The 25259-nt window shown below is 39.8% G+C and overlaps 1 protein-coding gene across 4 annotated transcripts in view; it reads left to right on the forward strand.

Annotated features, from left to right (window-relative positions):
• The first annotated feature begins 114 nt into the window (after nucleotides 1-114).
• Nucleotides 115-25259, forward strand: part of LOC115170124 (collagen alpha-4(IV) chain) — an 86295-nt gene continuing 61150 nt past the window's right edge. Inside the window, exons 1-7 of one of the 4 annotated variants that reach the window (XM_029726440.1) lie at nucleotides 1380-1498; nucleotides 10163-10289; nucleotides 10907-11037; nucleotides 15882-15924; nucleotides 19752-19823; nucleotides 22298-22432; nucleotides 22992-23036. In XM_029726440.1, the coding sequence (XP_029582300.1) occupies nucleotides 10991-11037; nucleotides 15882-15924; nucleotides 19752-19823; nucleotides 22298-22432; nucleotides 22992-23036 (342 nt within the window). In that variant the 5' untranslated portion in view covers nucleotides 1380-1498; nucleotides 10163-10289; nucleotides 10907-10990. Of the gene's footprint in view, nucleotides 261-1162; nucleotides 1248-1379; nucleotides 1499-9470; nucleotides 10290-10906; nucleotides 11038-15881; nucleotides 15925-19751; nucleotides 19824-22297; nucleotides 22433-22991; nucleotides 23037-25259 lie in introns of those variants that run through there. The other 3 variants (XM_029726441.1, XM_029726442.1, XM_029726439.1) reach the window with 3 other exon arrangements.

A 25259-nucleotide genomic window follows, 5' to 3' on the forward strand; every position in this document is an offset into this window, starting at 1 on the left:
CATTTTCCCCCAATTGTCGCACGAATGAAATTCCACAAAATACACAACATGTCCAGCAGCAGATTGGCTAAAAATAAGATATCACATTATCCATACAGGTTGTAGCATGGAATACTTTATCCTAGTGTATATGTTGCACACCGTCGCCATAAATTCAAAGCACACGCATAATTGACACTGCCGGATGGGACACGAGACCCGAATGCAGTTTCAAGTTCTCATCAGAAGTGAACATTCGATCCCGGTCCGACCCAAACCCGGTGAGTTGAAGCTGAGTCCAGGCCTGGTTCTACATTACACAAATCAATTGAGCCCGAACCCGAAAAAAAGCCAGATTTCTAGAAAACAGTAGGTTATATTGATTTAAATTGATGTTAAGAACAACAAGGGAGAGGCGGGTGGCAGCGGAGTGAGGAGACGAGGAAAACAGCCATTGGGCCTAGAAAAAGCACAGAGGGGAAAATTCACATTAGTTATGTCATATACAACCATGTACAATACTAATTTAAGTAATAGTCTTGTGTGGTCGGTCGCCTAGATTATAATTTCAGTACCGTTTTGATTGGGACAGTACCATCGCGCTGCTTTGAGACAAGCGTGGTGGACTCTAGATAAATCAATCATGGTCAGATCTTTGTTTTCAATTAATCTCCGTTTGGATATTTGGTAACAATTAGGCTGTGGAATCGTTAGCAAAGTTTAATGTTTAATGATCATCTTTATTCTAGTTTGCTAGCATTTTATACAAGTGGATTTTGCTCTTCACTAGCGTAGTAGCCTTGGTTACATGCAATAATGTACCATACAATTACTATGTATCTACTGACTGTTGTAGTAGTCTTATATAGCCTTATATAGAACAAAGGCTATTTTCCTATTGTCCAAATCTCACTGAAACCCAACATACTGACTCATCAAAGCACGTCTCACCTATGCAAGGTCAAAATACCGCTATAACATTTCACCCGCTTCTCTGTGCTGTCTCGTACTGCTGCACATATGAGAGCTTCAGCATTCAATATGTCATTTACAAACGGTATGAGAGTACATATGGAACCATTCCGTAACTACAGACGCTGGGAGACGGGAAGCAAGTACAGGGTGAGGATTTAATAATAAATACACATGAAACTAAACCAGAACAACGTCCGGACAAGAGAAACAAAACAACATCAATGCAGACACGGGAATGAAACGGAGGAAGTGACAGATATTAGGGAGGCAATCAATGACCTGATGGAGTCCAGGTGAGTCCGATGGAGCGCTGGCGCGTAACGATGGTGACAGGTGTGTAACTGGCTACCTAGAGCTTCCGGGGGGGGGGACGTATGGAGCAGACGTGACATCATATGAATATTGTTTTAAACAGAGTTGGTCTCCGTTAAGATACCTTGATATTTAAACTATTTTTCACTCTTCATCTCCCCGTTATTCATGAGCTGATCTGCTGTCTGTATAATCCTCAACTCGATTTTGCCTGGCTGGATAAGTGGAAGTGGTAGCTAATTTATTTGTTTGCTCATCTAACACTGAACAGAAACATTTAACATGCAATACTGTAGCCTAAAACTATTATTTATCTGCTGACTGTTGTAGTAGTCTTATATAGCCTTTCGTGGGCTATTTTCCTATTGTCCCAATCCCACTGGAATCCAAAATCCTGACTCCTGTCTCGCATGAAAATTCCTAACTTTATTCTGTAATGTATACACTGGACTATCAAAAATGCTCGTCTCACCTATGCAAGGTCAAAATACCGCTATAACGTTTCCCCCGCTTCTCTGTGCTGTCTCGTATTGCTGCCCATATGAGAGCTTCAGCATTCAATATGTCATTTACAAACGGTATGAGAGTACATATGGATATTTTTTTTAAACAGAGTTGGTCCGGGTTAAGATACCTTACTATTTCCACTCTTCATCTCCCCATTATTCATGAGCTAATCTGCTATCTGTATAATCGTCAACTCGATTTTGCCAAATGGGAGATATTCTGTCATTCGTTGGAGGTTATCTAGAAAGCTTTAGCGACTTTGGTCATTTTATTGTTGTTTTTAGTGAAAGAGTCACTAGTACTCTCTGTTAAACCCGTTGCAGTCTCTATTGAGTAATTCCTTATGTTTTATATATATAAAAAAAAATATATATATATGTTTTATATATATAAAAATATATATATATATATTTTTTTTAATATTTTTTCACTCCAGATACAAACTTCTACATACGAACAACAACTTACAGATGCACACAACAATGACTACATCTCATCTGGCCAGACAAGCATGCTCACACCGCCATCCATATTGTTTGCCACTTGGCCTTAAATTGAACCAGTTCGTTTTTTTTCGGTTGCCCATACTATTAAATATTTAAATAATACATCATTACATTTTTCCATTGTGTTAATGATGGTGGATTGATTGAGTTCCAAGTATTTAGTATAGCCTACGTTTTTTTTCAAGATGAATGACGAGAAGAGAATCGTCCAGCCCATCTCACTACACCATCATATGCAATGTTTTGAAATATGCAGACAGACGGATTAAAAAAGTAAGTTTACAATGTAACACTTCTGACAGAAAATGTTCTAGTTCCGGCCATAATTTTGTGATTTTATAGTATTCCCAGAAGGCATGGATTATTGAGTCATTATTAGTTTTACACTTAAGACATTACTCTGCCGTTGTGCTGAAGAATTTGTGAATTTCTATACATTAAAATTAAGCATACGTTTTCGTTAATTGTAATTTCATCAGTTATGCTCTAACTTTCCCTCCATCTTGTGGCAACATAAGTTATTTTTAAATCGTATATCTTCCCGGTCATATAAACATCATTTTCTGACTGAAATAAGATTCCTTCAATAGTCCTGTGTGTGTGTATGTGTGTGTGTGTGTGTATTGAGTAATTCATAACATATATATGTATTTTATTAAAAGTTTATTTCTTGAAATATAGCTAACAATAGATTTCAACATGACAGTACATGTGTAAACTTTCAAAAGAAATGCTGGTATAAATAATACAATATAAAAATGATCCATACATTTTTTTCAAAGGTGGTTGCAATGCTGTGAGAAACAGGTGTATTGCACTATATTCCAAAGTTTAGCATATCTTTGCAGGGATACTCTTATTTAAAAAATGAAAATCATTGATCATGCTACCATTATAATATCCTGCTGCTAGGAGAATGGTAATCCTGTATCATCAGTTCACTGGTTATTTAATCCAAAAGATTACCTGAAAAACGGAAAACGGCTCATTTTTCGTTTTTGGTTTCTGAATTAAAAAAAAAAATGTTTTCGAATTTATTGTGCCAAAATTGGACGTGGAATAATGAAAAACAAAATAACAACAAAAGGTTTTCAAAGTACATGTCCCCTCATATAATATTCACATGGCTTAGGGTGTGTGTTTACAGCCTAGGTTGGCAGCACAAAGAATATATTAGACTGTTTGAGCACAGATAAATCAAGGAGAGAGATCTTTCACCGGATGTTTAAATCTGAAGTGTCTGCTTGGAATTTCCCAGTGGCCAGCAGTGGGAGAGTATGGAGCGAGATGGAATTGGGCTGACTTTCTGCACATTTTCTCATCGATGAAACATTTGATCTCAGTACAGTTTTCTGTTCCCAAAACAAGAATCTGTTATGAACAGAGTGGACTAAGTTTTGTAGACTTTACACTTTGCATTGCGTTGTTCAGAAGGAGTGCAAGGGCGAATTGAGTTATTGCAAATGTGCACATCTTGGGTTAGTTATACAAATCTTTGGTGTGAGTGTGACAGGAAGATAAAATTACTAGTGTTAGCTAAAATGCAGAACTTAGCATGAAGTATGTACTGTAGGCTATGTTTACTTGTCAGACTGCACAGTAGCCTAATAAACAAATGCAGGTGGCTTATATCTTCAAAATGCTGTAAATGCTTTATTATCCAAATGTTAAAGCATATACTCTACAGTACTGTATTTCTTCATCAGCATATTTATGCTTTCATGAATAAAATAATGATAAAAATACTCTTCAAAATGCAGATGTTTATTTAGTTATGGATCCATAACGAATTACTATGGGAATAAGTATCACTGAATTACATAAATATTGGAACAAATTTGTCTAATGAAGGTTAACAAATTGTTGCTTACTGGAAAATAATCTTTCAAACACACACGGTCACGTTGTACAGCGCCATTATGGCTATTAGCAGGATTATATTTTGGCCTTTATAAATATTATTTTGGCCTTTATTCAGATTACAATCGCTCACTGTCATTTAAAAAAAACCAAAATAATCTCCAAAATATCGTTATATATAGCCTACCCACTGTGGATGTCTATTTCAGCACCATTTCGCGCTGCTGTGAGACAAGCATGGAGAAACAAAAATGTTCAATTATATTCCATGATATTCTTAAGATATATGTGTTGACTGAATATAAGCAAGTGATGTCTGCTAAATAATCAAGTTGATGTCACAGTCATATAGCCTCGGCACCTACATAAAGCTGCGTGTGGGTGACCTCATGCAACCTGCAAAATGTCAGATAAAGCATATACTGTACAGTAGTGTATTTTTTCATCAGCATCTTTATGCTTTCGTTAATAAAATAATGATAAACATACTCTTTCAAAATGCAGATGTTTATTTAGTTATGGATCTATAACGAATTACTATGGGAATAAATATCACTGAATTACAGAAAAATTGGAACAAAATTGTCTAATGAAGGTAAACAAATTGTTGCTCACTGAAAAATCCTCTTTCAAACACACACGGGTCACGTTGTACAGCGCCATTATGGCTATTAGCAGATAGCTGGACAATATACTTGCCTAGAAGGAGGGTAGGGGGAGAATTGCATTGTCAAATGTATTTCTTAGTTAAATTGGCTGTATCACAACTGGCCGTGATTGGTTGCAATTTCAGTTTAATCCACCAGAAAAGAGAAAACAAATAATACAACAATAAGTATTATTATGATTATGTATCACATCCGACCATGATTGGGAGTCCCATAGGGCTACGCACAGCCTTTCTCTCCCTCTAAAAACAGAAATAAATGTTTTGGCCTTTACAAATATTATTTTGGCCTTTATTGAGATTACAATCGCTCACTTTAGTTAAAAAAAACCAGAAATAACCTCCAAAATATAGTTATATATTATCAAGTTGATGGCACAGTCATGTAGCCCGGCACCTACATAAAGTTGAGTGACTCACTCATTCATGGCTTTGGATCAAAATAAATAAGTACCAACATTATTTCTGATTGTCTTTAATAAAGAAATGTTTTGGTTATCCTGACCTGGACACCATGTGTAGTATCATATTGGGGCCTGCTGATTGGCGCAGCGGTCTAAGACACAGCATCGCAATGCAAAATGCGTTGCTACAGATGCAGGTTCGATACCTGTGCTGGCTGCCACTGGGAGACCCCAATGTAATTATTGGCGGTCAAATCATTGATTCAAATATTTTTGATATACTGTAGGCCTACTGTAGGTGACATGAGTCTCACTAGTGTTGAGTAATGTGCTGTTAAAAGGGGTGTAGGTCTTATTTATTTAAAGAGCATGTTGAAGTTAAAAGCAATAGGATTATAGCCTACCCGCTGTGGTCAACTATTTTAGCACCGTTTCGCGCTCCTCTGAGACAGGCATGGGGACTGGTCTTGATAAATGAACGAGATTTTTATTTTCATCGAATCTCCGTTTGAGTGTTGGTTAGACTGCAATTATACAATTAGGGTGTGGAAATGTTATGCTCTTAGTACTGTAGCCTACTCCCGACCGTCACATTGTACAGAGCCATATTTTACATTCCATCCTAATGGAAACCTTGAGGGTTTTTCATTTTTCTTGAAATTGAAACACCATAATATTAATCCAATTAATTAAGCTACATTTCTTAAAATCGTTTTCATATACTATGTTCTTACAAAAGGTTTTACATTCTCTAGTACAGCCACTATTGAAGGCAATCAAATGCTTCTCAAAGATGCCCTCTGGTGGTCAAACTAGCACTAGTACCCGCAAATAGTACCAGCAAAACACAACTGGCAGCTTCATTAAATTGTACCCGAAAAACACCAGTCTCAATGTCAACAGTGAAGACGCGACTCCTGGACGCTGGCCTTCTAGGCAGAGTTGCAAAGAAAAAGCCATATCTCAGACTGGCCAATAAAAAGAAAAGATTAAGATGGGCAAAAGAACACAGACACTGGACAGAGGAACTCTACCTAGAAGGCCAACATCCCGGAGTTGCCTCTTCACTGTTGACATTGAGACTGGTGTATTTAATGACGCTGCCAGACTTGTGAGGCGTCTTTTTCTCAAACTAGACACTATTCTGGTTAGAGCCAGTTTGCGCTGTTCTGTGAAGGGAGTAGTACACAGTGTTGTATGAGATCTTCAGTTTCTTGGCAATTTCTCGCATGGAATAGCCTTGATTTCTCAGAACAAGAATAGACTGACGAGTTTCAGAAGAAAGTGCTTTGTTTCTGGCCATTTTGAGCCTGTAATCAAACCCACAAATGCTGATGCACCAGATACTCAACTAGTCTAAAGGCCAGCTTTATTGCTTCTTCAATCAGGACAACAGTTTTCAGCTGTGCTAACATAATTGCAAAAGGGCTTTCTAATGATCAATTAGCCTTTTAAAATGATAAACTTGGATTAGATAACTTAGCGTGCCATTGGGACACAGGAGTGATGGTTGCTGATAATGGTCCTCTGTACGCCAATGTAGATATTCCATTAAAAATCTGCCGTTTCCAGGTACAATAGTCATTTACAACATTAACAATGTATACACTGTATTTCTGATCAATTTGATGTTATTTTAATGAACAAAAAATGTGCTTTTCTTTAAAAAACAAGGACATTTGTAAGTGACCCCAAACCTTTGAACAGTAGTGTATGTGTGAAATTTGTTTTGATTTAAAGTGGACCATTATCATGCACCTGTCAGAACAGAGGGAGAAAATAAGTCCTCCTTATGCACTTAAATAGTGAATGGAGGACGCTTTTTCAGCGGTAAATTTTCTTGCCAGCCAGGTAGGCTACTCCTGTTGTAAATCGAAGCAATGTGCTTAATATTGGGAAAGTTGAGAAATAAATATAGTAGGCCTAGCCTATAGAAAGCTGATGGGATCCTCCTCTTTTTAATATAGGCCATCAAAACTAAGGGGAGGACTGTAGGCTACTAATGACCATCAGCGGCATCAGAGCACAGTTTTGGAGAAGCCTAGTTACAGTGAAAGAGATTCATAGTCAAAGGCCCAAACCTACTAGTCTGCGGTATCAGACGACGATCACGCAGATGAGCTTCCCTGAGACGGTTCCTGACAGTTTGTATAGAAATTCTTTGGTTGTGCAAATCCACAGTTACATCAGCTGTCCGGGTGGCTGGTCTCAGACAAACCCACAGTTACATCAGCTGTCCGGGTGGCTGGTCTCAGACAAATCCACAGTTACATCAGCTGTCCGGGTGGCTGGTCTCAGACGATCCCACAGTTACATCAGCTGTCCGGGTGGCTGGTCTCAGACAAACCCACAGTTACATCAGCTGTCTGGGTGGCTGGTCTCAGACAAACCCACAGTTACATCAGCTGTCCGGGTGGCTGGTCTCAGATGATCCCAAAGGTGAAGAAGTCGGATGTGGGGGTCCTGGGCTGGCGTGGTTACATGTGGTCTGCGGTTGTGAGGCCAGTTGGACGTACTGCCGAATTCTGTAAAACGAAGTTGAAGGCGGCTTACGGTAGAGAAATTAACATTGCATTCTCTGGCAACAGCTCTGGTGGACATTTCTGCATTCAGCATGCCAATTTCACGCTCCCCCAAAATTTGAGACATTTGTGGCATTGTGTTGTGTGACAAGACAAAGCTACAAATTTTAGAATGAACTTTTAGAGTCGCCAGAACAAGGTGCACCTGTGTAATGATCATACTGTTTATTCAGCTTCTTGATATGCCACACCTGTCAGGTGAATGCATTATCTTGGCAAAGGAAAGGTGCTCACTAAAAGTGATGTAAACAAATTTGTGCACAACATTTTAGAGAAATAAGAGTTTTGTGCATTATATTTCAACTCATGAAACATGGGACAAACACTTTACAAGTTGCATTTATATTTCTGTTGCACCAGGTCATGTCTAGAAAACAACTAGATGAAAGGAAATGGTACCTGTGGTACACTAACGAGATGGTTTTCTTGATACAGATTATGCCTAGTCCTAGACTATAAAGCACTTTCTATTGATCTTGATTTTTAGTCTAGGACTAGGCTCAATCAATGTCTGGGAAACCATCCCTAAATCCATTAGCAGAAACATAAATATTACACTGAGTAGGTGTAGGCAGGGACAGAGCCATAGTGGGGCAAAGTCTTGTCCAACTTGGCACTAAAATTACCATGACATTCTCATTCAGAATTATCGTGGCCATGGAACCTTTGGTCCAGTGTAGCACCCACCAAAATTATAATGTCAAACACCCTACGAGAGCTTTTAAACAGTCTCTACTTTCAGTGGTGTACACGTTGATCATTAAGATATCCTGTGGGAGCAGCAAAATCATTTTGATATTGAAATGCAAATAGGTAAAAATAAATAGGGCTCAATTTCACGACCAGTGACAAACAAGTAAGATTTACTACTTTGAAATTAGCACTGGGATTGTTGTGATTCACTTTGTTTTACTCTTAGCCAAAAACCAACGGGGCTTTATGCTCACGTTACCCTTTGAAACAGCGGAAACAGCGGACTCCATACATCTGTCAACTTTCAGTGGAGGTGGTAGCACATTACTGCCATCTATTGGATGATAAACTGTACAACACAAGGGTATTCTGTACATGCACAACAATTCAGCCATATTTGAGACTTGACCCAGGATTTGGGCCTTGCTTTTTTTTTTTGCACTTTGTTTATACTGGTATTTCCAGCATGATCCACTAGGTTTGTTGTAGGTAGAAAATCCTAGGAAATGTTATTTAATTGACACAAGCTGTCGCCGTTCAATCAATCAATGTCTGGTTGTGCGTGTGTGTTTTTTGGGGGCTCGCATAAACCAGGGGAGGCGTAGTTCTTCTAATCTTAATCACACAACGCCTATTATTGGGCAGGGATTACTATTTGTAGATCTGTGATTCTACACCTCACTTTACTCAAGCTGATCCTCTTCAACGGACTCAGAAGTTGTAGAAAACAATTTGGTCAATTAAGGGCAGTTAAAGGGTAGGCTCTATGAAACCAACCATGGAAGGATATTGTAGCAAATTCGGGGGGTATCCTCGACCGGGCCTCAAATCCGGATTCAGCCCTGTCAAGTCAACACCTTAACTGTACAAAAAAGTTTTGGACCACACACACACACACACACACACACACACACACACACACACACACACACACACACACACACACACACACACACACAGCAGTAGACAGCCAGTGCCATCTAGCCAGCTAGTGCAAGACAACTTTGTTCAGTTGTTGTTGAGTTTGTCCTATTGCCATGCTAACTTCATGATATATTCTGCATCTTAGTTAACATGAGTATTTTCATTTTCCTGTCACACACACAGTTTAATCTTTTATTTGTGCTGCCAACCTAGACTCTAAACATTATCTCCTAATCCCTGTGAATATTCAATGAGGGGGCCTGTACTTCCAGGTATGAGCAAAATGCAAAATGAAAATTGAAAAATGTAATAGATGTTGTTATTTGTTTTCCCATATTCCATGCCCAATTGTGAGATGATGAATGAGAAAATAAGTCGATTTCCGATTTCCAAATTGAGAAACGAAAAACGAGCCGTTTTCTGTTTTTCAACGTCGTCCCAATGGAAGGACAATACAAGGACCCGGTCGGTCATCTAGCGTCATCTGTCATCGTCTTCAAAGGCGCAAAACGACCCTTGTGCTCTACTTTGATCTGATTTAACGACAATGAACCTCTCAAACTGCAGCAAAACTTTGAAATGGTTGCTAAAAGATGTAGAAGCGTCACTGTAGTTAGTGAAGTGAGTTATCAAGTCAGGGTTTCGTTTTTGGACAGCCCAGGTTGTGAAGTGGGGGGCGGTCTAGCCTAGATATTCTCCTCTAGATGGCCAGTCATCTTTCAAGACCTCTCTTTGCCTCGCTTGCATCGGCAGCAGGTGTTATCATACAATGATAACGAGTCGCGACAGCCAAGGCATATCGCTCTACAATATTCACTCATATACTATTGTGGATACGGAGGAACCGTTGAGTTGAGGACGGAGTCAACACACGAATTAGGTGAGTTCTTTAAAACGTAACATTTTTGATCAATCTTAAGAAATGTAGCCTATGAATATTAGGTTATATTGCCTACTAAAATATTTTAAGAACATTGGTGTATGTGTGGACCTTTCAATGAAAAACGGATTGTGTGCATGAAGTTTCAAGCCAGTAAACTAATGAGAACTGTAAAGTTCCTATTTAAGAATGAGAAAATAGTGTATTTTGAGAAGTTGTGAAATGACCTCTTCAATTTAACATTTGTCAACCTGTAAACCTAAGGCTATAGACCTTTCCATAGCTGAAGACTCATTTTCATTGAGCAACTGATAGCGTCATGCTGAGTGTTTTCAATCAGATTTTCAAGTGTTGTCTATTGTCTAAATTAATCTATTTCCAGTCTTGCTTTCGTCTTTACTGATTTTTTTCAGTTTGTTGGTTCTAGTCATATAATGCTGTCTGCAGTCTGCCTCCAAAATGACATTGTAGACTATGTGATCCATTATGTCAATACAGATTCACAGCTCAATAAAGTTGATAGACCCACTACCACCTTGTAACAACCCAGACTCAAACCTGTAGGTCTACTATTGCATGTTTTAAATGTGTGAACTCTACATGTATGTGCTTGGCAGGTGTAGCTTGACCAGTTTGAAGTGACCCTGACCTATCACAAGGTGCAGCACTTAAGTGGGTGGAGTCATCTGAAGGAGTGACCAATGAGTCCCTTCGCTTGCTGGGTGACCTTCTGTTCTCTGCCTATCTGGTGAGTCCTCCTGCCTCAGCGCATAATTGATATATTATATTAGTTGATGGGTTTTCTACAGAGAAGAAAACGGTGTGAAAAGGGGTGAATCATACCAGAGGTGGTTTGGTGAACTACTATTGCCTTGCGAGAACCTGAAGATTCATGTTAGCTTAGCTCCCAGGGCTAATAGCTTGGCTTGGTGATGTTTATTAGAGGTAGATAGCTAGTTGTAGCTAGCTTAACCTTGCACAGTGATACAAACTGTTGTCCCTGACCCATAATAGTTAAGGGTTCATGGGAGCATCCCTGCTACGGTTTGTATTGTATGTGCAGCAGACGCATAGCACCCACTTATTACCAGAAAGCATTTTTTTTTTGCAGTGGAGAAGTTAGAAGACCACATTACTCCCATCTTAACACTTGGTGGCAGCAGTAGCATCCACGTGTTAAAATAGAGGACCTGGCAGCCTAGATTGACATTCTGGAACAGCAATAGTTGGAGATGAAAAGTATGACATCATATGCCAATTTTAACGTGGGAAGGATTTGATACCTATGGATACAATAATATGAAGGGACGTGCACAGGGAAAGATGCTCAACACACCTTGACAGATTCAGGCATATGTTCAGTGAACCTCAATTACCTCGACTAACCGGTGCTCCCGCACATTGACTCTGTACCGGTACCTCCTTGTATATAGCCTCGCTATTGTTATTTTACTGCTGCTCTTTAATTATTTGTTACTTTTATCTGTTTATAAAAATTTAACATTTTTTATTTTTCTTAAAATTGCATTGTTGGTTAAGGGCTTGTAAGTAAGCATTTCACTCTTAAGGTCTACACCTGTTGTATTTGGCGCATGTGACAAATACAATTTGATTTGATTTGAACCCAAAAGATAGACTGTGCCTTCCCTTTTTTATATATATTTTATTTGACTTTTTTTGCTATTATTTTTGCTCTAAATAGACAAAAACAATAGACAACTGAATGTAACCGATGTGAAATGGCTGGCTAGTTAGTTAGCGGTGGTGCGCGCTAATAGCATATCAATCAGTGACGTCACTCGCTCTGAGACTTGAAGTAGGGTTTCCCCTTGCGTTGCAAGGGCCGCAGCTTTTGTGGCGCGATGGGTAACGATGCTTCGTGGGTGTCAGTTGTTGATGTGTGCAAGGGTCCCTGGTTCGAGCCCAGTTTGGGGCGACGAGAGGGACGGAACCTACACTGTTACATGAACATATACATATAGCGCTGTGAAAAAGTATTTGCACCTTCCTGATTTCTTATTGTTTGCACATTTGTCACACTTAAATGTTTCAGATCATCCAACAAATTTTAATATTACACAAAGATAACCCAAGTAAACACAAAATGTAGTTTAAGTGATAATTGTATTTATTAACTTCTTAAAGTATAGGGGGCAGTATTTTCATGGCCGGATGAAAAACGTACCCAAATTAAATTGGTTACTACTCTGGCCTAGAAACTAGAATATGCATATTATTAGTATATTTGGATAGAAAACACTCTGAAGTTTCTAAAACTGTTTGAATGGTGTCTGTGAGTATAACAGAACTCATATGGCAGGCAAAACCTGAGAAAAATCCAACCAGGAAGTGGAAAGTCTGAGAATTGTAGTTCTTCTTTTGAATCTCTATCGAAACTACAGTGTCTGTGGGGTCACGTTGCACTTCCCAAGGGTTCCATTGGCTGTCAACAGCCTTCAGAAAGTTCTTTCAGCATTCTCCTGTCACTGGGCAGAGAATAGTAGCTCAGTCACTGAGTGGACTGCCTGGGGACAAAGGGATTGGATATGCGCGATCCCGCGAGTGCGCCGTTCCTTCTTTTTCTTCTTGAATGAATATGCTATTGTCCGGTTGGAATATTATTGCATTTTTACGTTAAAAATACCATAAAGATTGATTTTAAACAGCGTTTGACATGCTTCTAAGAATGGTAATGGAACATTTAGACTTTTTGTCTCTGGTACCGCGCTCGCGCGTTATGCCTTTGGATAGTGCTCTGTACGCACGAACAAAATGGATGTATTTGGACATAAATATGGATTATTTCGAACAAAAACCAACATTTCTTGTGGAAGTAGCAGTCCTGGGAGTGCATTCTGACGAAGATCAGCAAAGGTCAGAGCATATTTATAATACTAATTCTGAGTTTAGGTGACCCCGAACTTGGCTGGTGTCTGTATAGCTTGCTGTGATGGCGGGCGAGCTATGTACTCAGAATATTGAAAAATGTGCTTTCTCCGTAAAGCTATTTTAAAATCTGACACAGCGGTTGCATCCAGGAGTAGTCTATCTATAATTCTTTAAATAATTGTTATATATTTTGTCAATGTTTATGAGTATTTTTGTAAATTGATGTGCACATTCACCGTGGGTTTTGGTGGGAAAACATTTTTTTAACGTTATGCGCCAATGTAAAATGCTGTTTTTGAATATAAATATGAACTTTATCGAACAAAACATACATGTATTGTGTAACATAATGTCCTAGGAGTGTCATCTGATCAAGATCGTCAAAGGTTAGTGCTTCATTTAGCTGTGTTTTGGGTTTTTGTGACACATGTCCTTGCTTGGAAAATGGCTATGTGGTTATTTTTGTCTATGTACTCTCCTAACATAATCTAATGTTTTGCTTTCGCTGTAAAGCCTTTTTGAAATCGGACAATGTGGTTACATTAAGGAGAAGTGTATCTTTAAAATGGTGTAAAATAGTCGTATGTTTGAGAAATTGAAATTATGATATTTTTGCTGTTTTGTATTTCGCGCCATGTTATTTAACTGGCTGTTGAATAGTGTGGGACGGTTACGTCCCACCTTGCCCAGAGAGATTTAGGGATAAAAGCTATCCAAACCTTCATGGCCCTATGTGACAAAGTAATTGCCCCCCCTTGTTAAATCATGAATTTACTGTGGTTAATCACATTTTTTTTGGAAAGCTGAGTTCAATTTCACAAGCCAGACCTGTTGAATCAAGAAATCACTTAAATAAAACCTGTCTGACAAAGTGAAGTAGGCCAAAAGATCTCAAAAAGCAAGACATCATGCCACAATCCAAAGAAATTCAGGAATAGATGAGAAACAAAGTAATTGACATCTATCAATCTGGAAAGCGTTACAAAGCCATTTCTAAAGCTTTGGGACTCCAGCGAACCATGGTGAGAGCCATCATTCACAAATGGAGAAAATTTGGAACAGTGGTGAACCTTCCCAGGAGTGGCCGGCCTACCAAATTACCCTAAGAGAGCAGCGAAGACTCATCCAAGAGGTCACAAAAGAACCCACAACAACACCTAAAGAACTGCAGGCCTCACTTGCCTCAGTTAAGGTCAGTGTTCATGACTCAACCATAAGAAAGAGACTGGGCAAAAATGGCATCCATGGCAGAGTTCCAAGGCGAAAACCACTGCTGACCAAAAAGAACATAAAGACTCGTCTCACTTTTGGCAAAAAAACATCTTGATGATCCCCAAGACTTTTGTCAAAATATTCTGTGGACTGACGAGACAAAAGTTGAACTTTTTGGAAGGTGTGCGTCCCATTACATCTGGCGTAAATATAACACAGCATTTCAGAAAAAGAACATCATACCAACAGTCAAATATGGTGGTGGTAGTGTGATGGTCTGGGACTGCTTTGCTGCTTCAGGACCTGGATGACTTGCTGTGATTGATGGAACCATGAATTCTGCTCCCTACCAAAAAATCCTGAAGGAGAATGTCCGGCCATCTGTTCATGACCTCAAGCTGAAGTGCACTTGGGTTCTGCAGCAGGACAATGATCCAAAACACACCAGCAAGTCCACCTCTGAATGGCTTAAAAAAACAAAATGAAGGTTTTGGAGTGGCCTAGTCAAAGTCCGGACTTGAATCCGATTGAGATGCTGTGGCATGACCTTAGAAAGGCGGTTCATGCTCGCAAACCTTCCAATGTGGCTGAATTAAAACAATTCTGCAAAGAAGAGTGGGCCAAAAATCCTCCACTGCGATGTGAAAGACTCATTGCCAGTTATCGCAAACACTTAATTGCAGTTGTTGCTGCTGAGGGTGGCACAACCAGTTATTAGGTTTAGGGGGATATTACTTTTTCACATAGGGCCATGAAGGTTCAGATAGCTTTTTTCCCTTAATAAATTAAATCAGCACTTAAAAACTGCATTTTGTGTTTACTTGGGTTATCTTTGTGTAATATTACAATTTGTTTTAATGATCTGAAACATTTAAGTGTGACATGTGCAAAGAAATCAGGAAGGGGGAAAATACTTTTTCACAGCGCAGCGTATGATATCACACTTGCTCAGACCCACATGTTCAGACAGTGCCTTCCCACTTGACAACACTATACAGATGTAGGCTGTTAATTAATGGACATTTATTTGTAGGGGTTGATGCATTTCCTGCAACAACATTGTGATTAAATAAAGGTCCTATATCTGTGCATTAGGGCTCAAACAGCAATGAATGAGAATTCCTGTCTGAAGTAGTTTATGGGGCATGTTATAGGCTAGACTAGACACACCAGTGTAAATTGATGAAATGCCTTGTGACAAACAGTTGCCGTGCACGTTGCCGTGCACGTTCTCAACCCATTCTCAATCTCAACCCACACAAAACAAATGTGCGTAGAGGCACATGCAACATGTGTGTACACACACACACACACACACACAAAGAACTTAAACACACACACCGAGTGGTCCACTTCTCTGAGGCTGCAGGTCACCTGGATGGGGGGATGCCAGCTTGCAGAGACGCCAAATAAAACATATGAGTTAAGAGGCCTCCCAGCGATGTGACTTTGATGAATGGAGGTTTACTGTAACACTTTGTGAAATTACAGGTGGATCGTCCTGCTGCACATCTCTGAACAGAGGGTCAATGCTGTAAGTATAAGTCATATTTAACCCCCTCTGTACAGCCGTTTCAAATGGTAGAAGAAGTTTCCCACAGAAACAGATCTAGCATCAGCTTTACTCTCTCTATCTAAACTAAGCTGACCTTATAAGGGTTTGTTTTGGCTTCACTGTTGGAATGTAGTTGTTTAGACCTAAGATAAACTTAAATCCATCAACTGTGGAATTTCTGCCTTGACCTCAAGTCCACCTGTTTCAGTCAGAGTGAGGATGCGGTGTGTCAGTAGGTTGGTCTGTCTTCGTCCGTGTTCAGTATTGCACACTGTGAAACCCCCCCACATGGTGCCGTACAAGGGTTGTAGTGGAGGGTAAACTATGTTCATTTAGCTAGGACTGTCTGGGAGTGTTCTGAGTGGGGAGGGGAAAACGGAAAACTAGCTTTTATTTGCAGAGAGGTTCGGAACTCACTTTCTCATTGGTCAATTAACTAATTTACTGCCTGGTCACCAGGCAGGCCAAAACTATTCCACCAAAACAGGCAGAAATTTCAGGCAGTCTTATCAAACAGCTCTTACACGAAAAGGGCATTATCATAATTTTCACAATTGTACAGTATAACCTTATAGTATGGAAATATAAAACATAGGAAAAATCTAATTTTTGTCTGCATTGGGCCTTTAACAATTTCCGTGAGGAAGAAGATTGATTTAGTCACAGCATGATACACACGCCACATGCAATGCCATCGTGAGGTACAGTATCGAAACTCCCGTTGTTTAGAACGTTGCGGTACGCTAGTTCACAGCTCAGCTGTTTTTGCGACAGAAAATTATTGCCCCAACTGTACTTAAGACAAGTTAGTGTTGTTTTGCGTTAGCGTTTATGTCACCGCCCACTGGACACAGATGTCAATGCAACATGTAGTCCATGTTAGTTCAACATAATTTCATTGAAATGACTTGGAAACAATGTTGATTCAACCAGTGTGTTCCCAGTGGGCTGTTGCTCGTGATCTTCACTGGCATCCAACATTTACCTACCTATTTTTGTACCCCTAACTAACATCCTGGTACTGACAGATTTGGGGAATATTGATCTAGGGCAATAGGATCTGAATGGAATTCTCCTACACCCTCAACATTTGTATGATTGCACTCCATGTAAACAAAACCCAAATCCCCGTCCTCTACAGACTTGGTCCACATCCACGGTATTAAAATCATTAATTAATTAAACTGTTAAATGTGAGTCTGGTTTCAGAGTTCACACAGGGATTGAAGCTCCGTTTTATTGCCAAATGTGTAGTGGGAGCCCTTCCTGCCTAATTAATATCCAAATATTTAGGAACCCTAAACAAACATTGCTCGGTGTTTGTGCAACTGACTTTCAACACAAGCTATGGAGAGGAGACAGAAAGCGGTTAGTTCATAAAAATAAAAAAACACACATGCTGTGTAATACCTTTCTCACACAGAAACATTCAAACGCACTGACACACAAGCACATAGAGTATATACTTTTTACTTTCTTGGGGGTCTATGAAGGATGGTCTAGTTGGATGAACATGACCGTGTGTAGCCCACACAACTTGTGTTTGACACTATGGTTGAAAGTAGTCAAAGCAAATCGATGAACTTCAATTGCATCTTTAGGGTCTTCTGTCATAACATGCAAAGTTTCACAGTTCACACTAGGGATTGGGCACCGATTTATGGAAAGTTCATATCGATATCAGTAGCATCTTTCCATTTGATATCAAAATCATATCGAAATATACAGTCAGGGGAAAAAAGTATTTGATCCCCTGCTGATTTTTTTATGTTTGCCCACTGACAAAGAAATGATCAGTCTATAATTTTAATGGTAGGTTTATTGGAACAGTGAGAGACAGAATAACAACAAAAAAATCCAGAACAACGCATGTCAAAAATGTTCTAAATTGATTTGCATTTTAATAAGGGAAATAAGCACTCTTAAAGGGAGTGCTCCTAATCGCAGTTTGTTACCTGTATAAAAGACACCTGTCCATAGAAGCAATCAATCAGATTCCAAACTCTCCACCATGGCCAAGACCAAAGAGCTCTCCAAGGATGTCAGGGACAAGATTGTAGACCTACACAAGGCTGGGATGGGCTACAAGACCATCGCCAAACAGCTTGGTGAGAAGGTGACAACAGTTGGTGCGATTATTTGCAAATGGAAGAAACACAAAAGAACTGTCAATCTCCCTCGGCCTGGGGCTCCATGCAAGATCTCACCTCGTGGAGTTGCAATGATCATGAGAACGGTGAGGAATCAGCCCAGAACTACACGGGAGGATCTTGTCAATGATCTCAAGGCAGCTGGGACCATAGTCCCCAAGAAAACTATTGGTAACACACTACACCGTGAAGGACTGAAATCCTGCGGCGCCCGCAAGGTCCCCCTGCTCAAGAAAGCACATATACATGCCCGTCTGAAGTTTGCCAATGAACATCTGAATGATTCAGAGGACAACTGGGTGAAAATGTTGTGTTCAGATGAGACCAAAATGGATCTCTTTGGCATCAACTCAACTCACCATGTTTGGAGGAGGAGGAATGCTGCCTATGACCCCAAGAACATCATCCCCACCGTCAAACATGGAGGTGGAAACATGCTTTGGTGGTGTTTTTCTGCTAAGGGGACAGGACAACTTCACCGCAGCAAAGGGACGATGGACGGGGTCATGTACCGTCAAATCTTGGGTGAGAACCTCCTTCCCTCAGCCAGGGCATTGAAAATGGGTCATGGATGGGTATTCCAGCATGACAATGACCCAAAACACACGGCCAAGGCAACAAAGGAGTGGCTCAAGAAGAAGCACATTAAGGTCCTGGAGTGGCCTAGCCAGTCTCCAGACCTTAATCCCATAGAAAATCTGTGGAGGGAGCTGAAGGTTCGAGTTGCCAAACGTCAGCCTCGAAACCTTAATGACTTGGAGAAGATCTGCAAAGAGGAGTGGGACAAAATCCCTCCTGAGATGTGTGCAAACCTGGTGGCCAACTACAAGAAACATCTGACCTCTGTGATTGCCAACAAGGGTTTTGCCACCAAGTACTAAGTCATGTTTTGCAGAGGGGTCAAATACTTATTTCCCTCATATTAATGCAAATCAATTTAGAACATTTTTGACATGTGTTTTTCTGGATTTTTTTGTTGTTATTCTGTCTCTCACTGTTCAAATAAACCTACCATTAAAATTAGAGAATGATCATTTCTTTGTCAGTGGGAAAACGTACAAAATCAGCAGGGGATCAAATACCTTTTTTCCTCACTGTATATCGGAAACACTTTTTACCTCAGATTACCCCACTTGCAATGTTTGAAAACAACAACATTGCAATTGTGTAAATGTTCACTTTTCTGTTAGCTTCCATGTCTCTGTGAAGTCCAAACAACTGGTTGCCCATTAGGCCAGATGGGAATGTTCTGGGAGCCTAAAACCTACCCAACAAGTTTGAATACAATGGGAAGCCCATTTACCGTTGATGCCTCATCAGCAGGCAATGAAGTATGCTGAGTTGAGAGTCTATTGAGAAGGTCTGGGAGAGGGTTTTGTGCATGCAGGAACAGTCATGCATGCTTTTTACATAATAGTGTAGGTTGAAAGGAAGGTGAAACCGTATTATGCCTTGCTCATATCAATATCATATAGAATTATCCATGTTGGTGCCCATCACTAGTCTGTCCCTCTAACTGATCTCTTCAATGCCTCATTGATCAATCTTCATGGCTGTCACAGTGTGGCAGCGTCTCATTGGTCAATCTTCATGGCTGTCACAGTGCAGCGTCTCATTGGTCTGTGTGTGTGTGTGTGTGTGATATGTGTTTTTCAGGGAGAGACGCTGGGCTCGTGTGATGGCAGAGACTGCTCAGTGTGCAGCTGTCTCCCCGCCAAGGGAGCCCGGGTATGACTTTTCAATTCTCCCCTCGCTCCACTGGACCCCCACAGTCCACCACTGTGCAGCCATGATCCCAAAGCCCAAGGAACCTCACAGACAGACCTGAGTCTGACATTCTAGTGTTTTATACAGAGACCACTTTGAGCTAGTGCTCAGACATTTACAGTAGCCTATTATGTATGATACGGTGGTACAAATTAATGTTTTGGTTTGATGTGTAACTTGATAAAGTGATGTCTGCACTAGAGGTCGACCGATTATGATTTTTTTTCCCAATGCCGATTATTGGAGGGCCTAAAAGGCCGATACCGATTAATCGGCCGATTTTTATTTATTATGATTTTTTAAATATATATACACACACACAGCTCTGAAGTGACAACGATACTGAAGTCTGCTTAGGAGACAAATACTCTCAACTGTTTGAATAATAAAAATAGAGTTTAAGTTACCTGTGATGAATGCTGAAAACAAAAACTGTAATTTCTATATGCAGGAAATCCTATTTTAATAATGGGCATGGTAAGAATTGACTACCAAAGTGCGAGTCATATTTCCAATGACACCTAGCAAAATCTGAAAAGCGGTTCCTTCATTTATTCCATAGGATATTTTTAGATTAACTTAAAATAAGGTCTGTGTTTGGTTTAGGCTTACACCACCTTGCCAATTTTATAACTGTGTAGATATCCATAGGATATAACTCTGATCAATATAAGCGAAGATCTTTTTTTTTGTAGAGTGGATTTATGAAAATATGTTGACAAACGTTACCTAGTGAGATTTACACGGGTATCAAAACGCCGAGGCGGTTTAAGCACAAAACACAGACCTTATTTGAAGTAGATCAAGACATTCTCTATGGAAGACATGAACGGTAAAATAACGAAGGAACCCCTTTCAAGTTCAGCCGCAAGTTATTACAGGAATTATGACGCGTCGGCTATTTCTCTCTAAACCATATACCTTTAACTATTACGAGCCTGCTGCTGCCTACCACCGCTCAGTCAGACTGCTCTATCAAATCATAGACTTAACTATAATATAATTAACCTTAGGTCATTAATATGGTGAAATCCGGAAACTATCATCTCGAAAACATTATTCTTTCAGTGACATACGTAACCGTTCCGTATTTTATCTAACGGGTGGCATCCATAAGTCTAAATATTCCTGTTACATCGCACAACCTACAATGTTATTTCATAGTTCTGTAAAATTCTGGCAAATTAGTTCGCAACGAGCCAGATTCTGTATACCCAGATTCTGCGTGCAACGAACGCAAGAGAACTGACACAATTTCACCTGGTTAATATTGCCTGCTAACCTGGATTTCTTTTAGCTAAATATGCAGGTTTAAAAATATATACTTCTGTGTATTGATTTTAAGAAAGGCATTGATGTTTATGGTTAGGTACAGTCGTGCAACGATTGTGCTTTTTTTCGCAAATGCGCTTTTGTTAAATCATCCCCCGTTTGGCGAAGTCGGCTGTCTTTGTTAGGAAGAAATAGTCTTCACAGTTCGCAACGAGCCAGGCGGCCCAAACTGCTGCATATACCCTGACTCTGTTGCAGAGGTGACACATTTTCCCTAGTTAAAAGAAATTCATGTTAGCAGGCAATATTAACTAAAGATGCAAGTTTTAAAAATATATACTTGTTTATTGATTTTAAGAAAGACATTGATGTTAATGGTTAGGTACACGTCGGAGCAAAGACAGTCCTTTTTCGCAAATGCGCACCACATCGATTATATGCAAAGCAGGACAGGCTAGATAAACTAGTAATATCATCAACCATCTGTACTTAACTAGTGTTTATGATTGATTGATTGTTTTTTTTATAAGATAAGTTTAATGCTAGCTAGCAACTTGCCTTGGCAACGTAAAGCAGGTGGTTAGAGTGTTGGGCTAGTTAACGTAAGGTTGCATCCCCAAGCTGACAAGGTAAACATCTGTTGTTCTGCCCCTGAACAAGACAGTTAACCCACTGTTCCTAGGCCGTCATTGAAAATAAGAATGTGTTCTTTAACTGACTTGCCTAGTTAAATAAAGGTTTAAAAAAAAATAATAATAATAATAATCGGCAAATTGGTGGCCAAAAATACCGATTACCGATTGCTATGAAAACTTGAAATCGGCCCTAATTAATCGGCCATTCCGATTAATCGGTCGACCTCTAGTCTGCACTAAAATACGTGTAAAGGAATGACTAGAAGCTGCAGATGAATTGATAGATTTACCTGGTGGAAAGAGAAAAGGGTAATATTGTGCTCAGTGCGGAAGCAGGGATTCAACACATGTTTTCAGCTCATACATATCCTTGTTTTCCAGAGCTGAATACTTGTGTTGGCTCTCATAGCTAAGGCCTAGGCTTTAGCTCAACGGGCTAATGGGATATTGAGGACTACTACACCCAGATTAGAAGTGTGTGCTGTGTAAATCACATTGTTACTACTTGAGCTCTCTTTTCCTCTCCAGGGGGCCCCAGGGAAGCTGGGGAAGCAGGGGCCACAGGGCCCAGATGGCATCAGGGGCTCCGCAGGGCCTCACGGAGAGAAGGGGAGGAGGGGCGTCGAGGGACCACCTGGGCTGGACGGAAAAAAAGGGGAACGGGTGAGTGTCTGGGTTTGACTTTGTGGGTGTGACTTTGTGGGTGTGACTTTGTGGGTTTGACTTTGTGGGTGTGACTTTGTGGGTGTGACTTTGTGGGTTTGACTTTGTGGGTTTGACTTTGTGGGTTTGACTTTGTGGGTGTGACTTTGTGGGTGTGACTTTGTGGGTGTGACTTTGTGGGTTTGACTTTGTGGGTGTGACTTTGTGTGTGTGTGTGTGTTGGTCTTTCTTTCTCTATGTTTGTGTAGTTGTCTTTCTATGTTGTCTCTGCCTGTCTTACCTTGGGTTGACGTGACTTCACTTGATGAGTGCGGCTGTATGACTGTATGAGAGACAGATATGCAGAGTGAGAGTCTGTCTGTATGAGAGACAGATATGCAGAGTGAGAGTCTGTCTGTATGAGAGACAGATATGCAGAGTGAGAGTCTGTCTGTATGAGAGACAGATATGCAGAGTGAGAGTCTGTCTGTATGAGAGACAGATATGCAGAGTGAGAGTCTGTGTTCTCTACCTGTCATTAACAGTGGACAGTCTGATGCCACCTTGTTTTGTATTGTAGGGTCAGACTGGTCACCCAGGATTTCCTGGTATCGATGGTGTCAATGTAAGTAAGTCACCAACGGCATCATCATCATTTGTCATCTGAGTATGTAAATATTATCACATAAATATGGGAGATTAGAGAAAAGAACACAGATCAGATTATGCACCTGGGATCTCAAATTAAGATTCAACCCTGAAGGTTTACTACAACAACATAGATACACACAGTGGATATTTGTACATTTGAGGCAACACACTCCCACACATTCACACACACAGTCCCAGTCCTGGCTGTTCTGTTGGCCTAACGAGACAAACAATTGCAGTCCTCCTCCCACGCAAAACTACAATAGTGTATCCTGCAGTGCCGGTCTGCAATGGAATTTTATCAGCGCCCATCCATGTGGAAGGAGTACCGTTTGTAAAACAGCCAGTTGTATTGGCTTTATTAGTCCTGATTCCTGTGACTAATCATTTTGACTACCGTAATTTCCGGACTATAAGCCGCAACTTTTTTCCCATGCTTTGAACATCGCGGCTTAAACAATGACGCGGCTAATATATGGATTTTTCCCTCTTTCAAATTTTTTTTCTCCAAAAAAACACATTCTGTGACGTGCTCAGTTTTTTGGCGGCATGAAGCTTTCATTAGACCAATGAAATTGCCGAACGGGTTAAGGTCAAACAACTTTTTTTTTTTACTGTTTTGATTAAATCGAGCGCTCTCAAACTTCCCATCATTCTGATTACGGTAGTCATTTTGTCACCCTCATCATGGCAAAGACACGGAGAAATGCATATGATGCAGCTTTCAAGTTGAAGGCGATTGATCTGGCTGTTGGAAAAGGAAATAGAGCTACTGCACGGGAGCTTGGTCTTAATGAGTCGATGATAAGACGTTGGAAACAGCAGCGTGAGGAATTGACTCAGTGCAAAAAGACAACTAAAGCTTACTGCTATTTTTTAATTTTTGTTACAAGCCGTGTTTCGTTAAAGCCTATTTATTTTTGTTACAAGCCGTGTTTCGTTAAAGCCTATTTATTTTTATTACAAGCCGTGTTTCGTTAAAGCCTGTGTAAAGTTCATTTGTTTCAATGTACCGGTAGGCACCTGCGGCTTATAGACTGGTGCGGCTTATTTATATTCAAAATAATATATATTTTTTTAAATTCAGTGGGTGCGGCTTATATTCAGGTGCGCTCAATAGTCCGGAAATTACGGTATTTAAGCTCTGAATATCAGCTACCGAACTTTATCAGAAGTTATCCTGAGCCTATTTGCAATGAGAATCTATGTTTTTTTTTACACAGTGGGAAATGCAGAAGTATTTTATTTTTCGCTATGATGCTGCTCGTCAAAAATGTATGAATACAATCTTGAAACCACTGATCACCCTTTGAGTTTCACCCACAGGGTGAAACTCCCATATAACAGTTGTGAGTAGCCTGACTGTCCATTCCATATTGTCCATTTTACTTTGATCTGTCCTGTTTTTAGGATATATTGTTTGATAATATGTCATATTCACATCGAAGCAGATGTTTTTATTTGATTGGGTGCCAGGTTAGGAAATTTGACCGGAGAAACGTGCATGATGTAAAAAGTGCTTGTCTCATGATATTGTCATACATTTGATCTCCAGCCTGTAGGCTACAGAAAACTCTGAATGGAACTGAATGGAACGTTGGTGGAGTGCTGGAGTGGTGTGTCTCCTCAACAGCACTCGTGGGCTAATTTCTTCTTTTTTTTCTTCTTGCGCGGATGGTCAGGGGACTGGAAGATAATTACAAATAATTTGTAGACTACAAACTGACCACAAGAAGCCCAAACAGATATAATATTTGATTTAAAACATAATCATTTCAAACTTAAATTTGTATACATTCACATATCTGTGGGAATATCTTGGAACAGATTTCCAAAATTAAAATCACTTGGAGCTGATTTGCTGGTCTTTTATGACTAATAATAATAATAATAATTACAGTACCAGTCAAAAGTTTGGACACCTACTCATTCCAGGATTTTTCTTTATTTGTACTATTTTCTACGTTGTATAATAATAGTGAAAGCATCAAAAAAAAAATAGTGAAAGCATCAAAATAACATGAAATAACACATACAGTTGAAGTCGGAAGTTTACATACACCTTAGCCAAATACATTTAAACTCAGTTTTTCACAATTCCTGACATTTAATCCTAGTAAAGATTCCCAGTCTTAGGTCAGTTGGAATCACCACTTTATTTTAAGAATGTGAAATGTCAGAATAATAGTAGAGAATT

Source organism: Salmo trutta, chromosome 31, assembly GCF_901001165.1.
Source record: "Salmo trutta chromosome 31, fSalTru1.1, whole genome shotgun sequence".
NCBI classification, from domain to species: Eukaryota; Metazoa; Chordata; class Actinopteri; order Salmoniformes; family Salmonidae; genus Salmo; species Salmo trutta.